Raw genomic sequence first — 2,385 nt, 5'->3', positions numbered from 1 at the left:
CTGTGAATTTCTCACCTGGGACCAGGAGCTCCAGGAGATCGCTGGGTAAAGACCACACATAGGGAGTGCTCGAGACATAACCGTAGCACCGGTACAACCACCTGCGACTCGGGCTCACGGGGCCCACGGAGAAGACGGCCCGGGATGACCCACGGGTACGGGGCTGAGGGTTCAGGCATCGTGGGTGTTCATCTTCTCCTTCCTTACACAGAAAGAAGCCATCGTATGCCACCTGTGAGTCACACTGGAGGGTCACATTCCCTCCTGAGGCCACCACAGGGCTGGGCAGGGCTGAGAGGGCGGGTTTGCTGTAGGCTCCTGGGAGAGAAGGAGGCACCGTGTTAAATGGGACTCACACCTCCCGCATCATCCCCAGGGCTGGGCTGTGAGACGGAGACGCCCCTGAGAGCCGACCCCCTTCCTGAGGGCAGAGCCTGGGGCTGGGACCCCTGAGTGTCCTCTCACCTGTCACCACCAGCTCCAGGGGGTCACTGGGCTCTGACCAGCCTGCAGTGTGGTTACCATAGATACAGCGATACCGCCCTGCGTGCTCCCAGGTGATGGATGGGATGGGGAACTGGCCGTTCTTCGCAAACTCCTGTGGGATCCATGTGTTCCAGAGTGCTGGTTTTTTTTCTCTATATAGACGGTACTCCTGGGTCTCCAGGGTCCCCTGACACCTGAGGGTCACGGGACTCCCCTGGGTGATCACAGAGTCTGGCTCAGCCCAGAGGGTGGGCTTGGGGAGGGTGCCTGGAAGGAAATCAGAGTTCAGATTCTAAGTCATTTCCCATCCAACCCATCAGATTCCAGTTCTCAGCTCAGGACCCTCCAGATGCCCCCATCAGTCAGCCCAGATCTGCTATTCCCCGTCCCCAGCTGCACGGGGGTGGCCCCTTGTCCCCAGTGAGGAGGAGGGACCTGGGACAGCTGGTGACAGACTCACCTGCCTGCACATGGGTCCTGGGGCCCAGACTCAGCCCTGGAAGAGAGTTCCCTGTGAGAGATTTGCCCCTGAAGCCTGAGCAGGTCCTCCCCTCCCTGGGATCTTTGTGAGCCCCTGGGGTCTCCTTATGCACCAGAGTTTGGCTGTGGGGTGAGGCCCCTCCTAGGTTAGAATCTCCCCTCCCTCTTCAAATCTCACCGAGACAGATCAGGACCATGAGGATGGCGGTCATGGCGTCTCCCGCCACTGCCCTGCTCTGCGGATGGATGAGCCCTTGGTGCTGGCAGAACAGAGACACACAGGGTCCCTTGGTGCTGGCAGGACAGAGATACACAGAGAAAAATAGCCTCCCCTCCTCCCACCCTGTGTGGACACTCGGAGGCCAGGTCCTTCTGGGGTGTTGTCATCTGCAGCCACACAGGAAGCAGAACTGACCTCCCAGGAACCTGACTCTCATTCTTTTAGGGCTGAGGTTGGGGCAGGCACCGGGCCCTCTGCAGACATTTCAGACTGTAATGGGGTCTTTCCTGACCCCCAGCCACTGTCTGTCTGGTTTATCCTCGTCTCACTGAGAGCCGGGATGTAGCAGTAGATAGAACTGCTGCTTCCTGTGTCTGCCCTTCCAGATGAGGGTAGCGGAGGCTTCCCCTTCGTTCTCACAGCCTCCCCCAAGGTCTCCCTCCCTCCTTCAGCCTGTCCATCAGCACAGCGTTGCGGTGTCCTTACCATGGCAGTTCTCTCTCCAGCCCTGGAGATGCTTCAGGGAAGACAGAGGTCCGTGCTGCAGGCAGACTCAGATCAGCAGAGACGCATCTCGCATCTCACTGTGCCGTCCAGGCTGAGTTGCGTGTGGCTGTGAGGACAGAAGAGAAATGCAAGGAAATAGGGGAAGAAAAGTTGTCTTCTTTCCTGGCACTGGATTGTGGGTTTTCTTTCAACCAAATAGCTCCCTCTCAACTTCCCCTTTTTAATTTTTTTTTTTTTTTTTGGCTACAGTGTCCACCCCCTCCCCCCAGGAACAAACCTGGAGTCTTTCCTGCCTCCTTGGTGCCCCGGGCGTCCTTGGCCGTCCCTCTGCACCTCAATTCCTGGTCAACATTTTGGGAACAATGACTTACGTTTGTGCTTTGATTTGAGGAGTTGAGGAGGGAGTTGATACTTATTTGATGACTGGTTGTCATCCACTGCCTATGTGACCTTGGTTTGTAGTGTCCCATCTTTGAGCCTCAGCTTCTTCCTTTGCAGACTGTTGTCATGAATCCCACTCGTCACCGTGGTTGTGGGGTCAGTGGTGCCTGGACATTGGGAGGGGCTCATTTCTGCCTGATTTCCAGACCAGGGTAAGACCTGAGGTGTTTGGGACACGAGAGGATCTTGGTGTTGGACTCCACAGTCTATGAAGGTGATTGATGTCTCCACTTAAGATGTCACATCTGACC

The 2,385-nt window shown here is 56.7% G+C and overlaps 1 protein-coding gene across 5 annotated transcripts in view; it reads right to left on the bottom strand.

Annotated features, from left to right (window-relative positions):
• LOC105504904 (leukocyte immunoglobulin-like receptor subfamily B member 2) overlaps nt 1-2,385 on the bottom strand; it is a 68,949-nt gene that overhangs the window by 6,164 nt on the left and 60,400 nt on the right. For 2 of the 5 annotated variants that reach the window (XR_001000667.1, XR_001000668.1), the window contains exons 1-4: nt 1,673-1,890; nt 1,145-1,226; nt 947-982; nt 466-753 (exon numbers count right to left, since the gene is read on the bottom strand). Coding sequence is in view for 1 of the 5 variants with exons in the window: in XM_011932553.1 (XP_011787943.1) it covers nt 16-318; nt 466-753; nt 947-982; nt 1,145-1,178 (661 nt within the window). In the remaining 4 variants the exon portion in view is untranslated. Of the gene's footprint in view, nt 1-15; nt 319-465; nt 754-946; nt 983-1,144; nt 1,227-1,515; nt 1,590-1,672; nt 1,891-2,385 lie in introns of those variants that run through there. The other 3 variants (XM_011932553.1, XR_001000670.1, XR_001000669.1) reach the window with 3 other exon arrangements.

Source organism: Colobus angolensis, unplaced genomic scaffold (genome assembly GCF_000951035.1).
Source record: "Colobus angolensis palliatus isolate OR3802 unplaced genomic scaffold, Cang.pa_1.0 Scaffold96, whole genome shotgun sequence".
Taxonomy (NCBI): domain Eukaryota; kingdom Metazoa; phylum Chordata; class Mammalia; order Primates; family Cercopithecidae; genus Colobus; species Colobus angolensis.
Note: the sequence above shows the minus strand (reverse complement) of the source record. Positions and strands in the feature narration are given on the sequence as shown.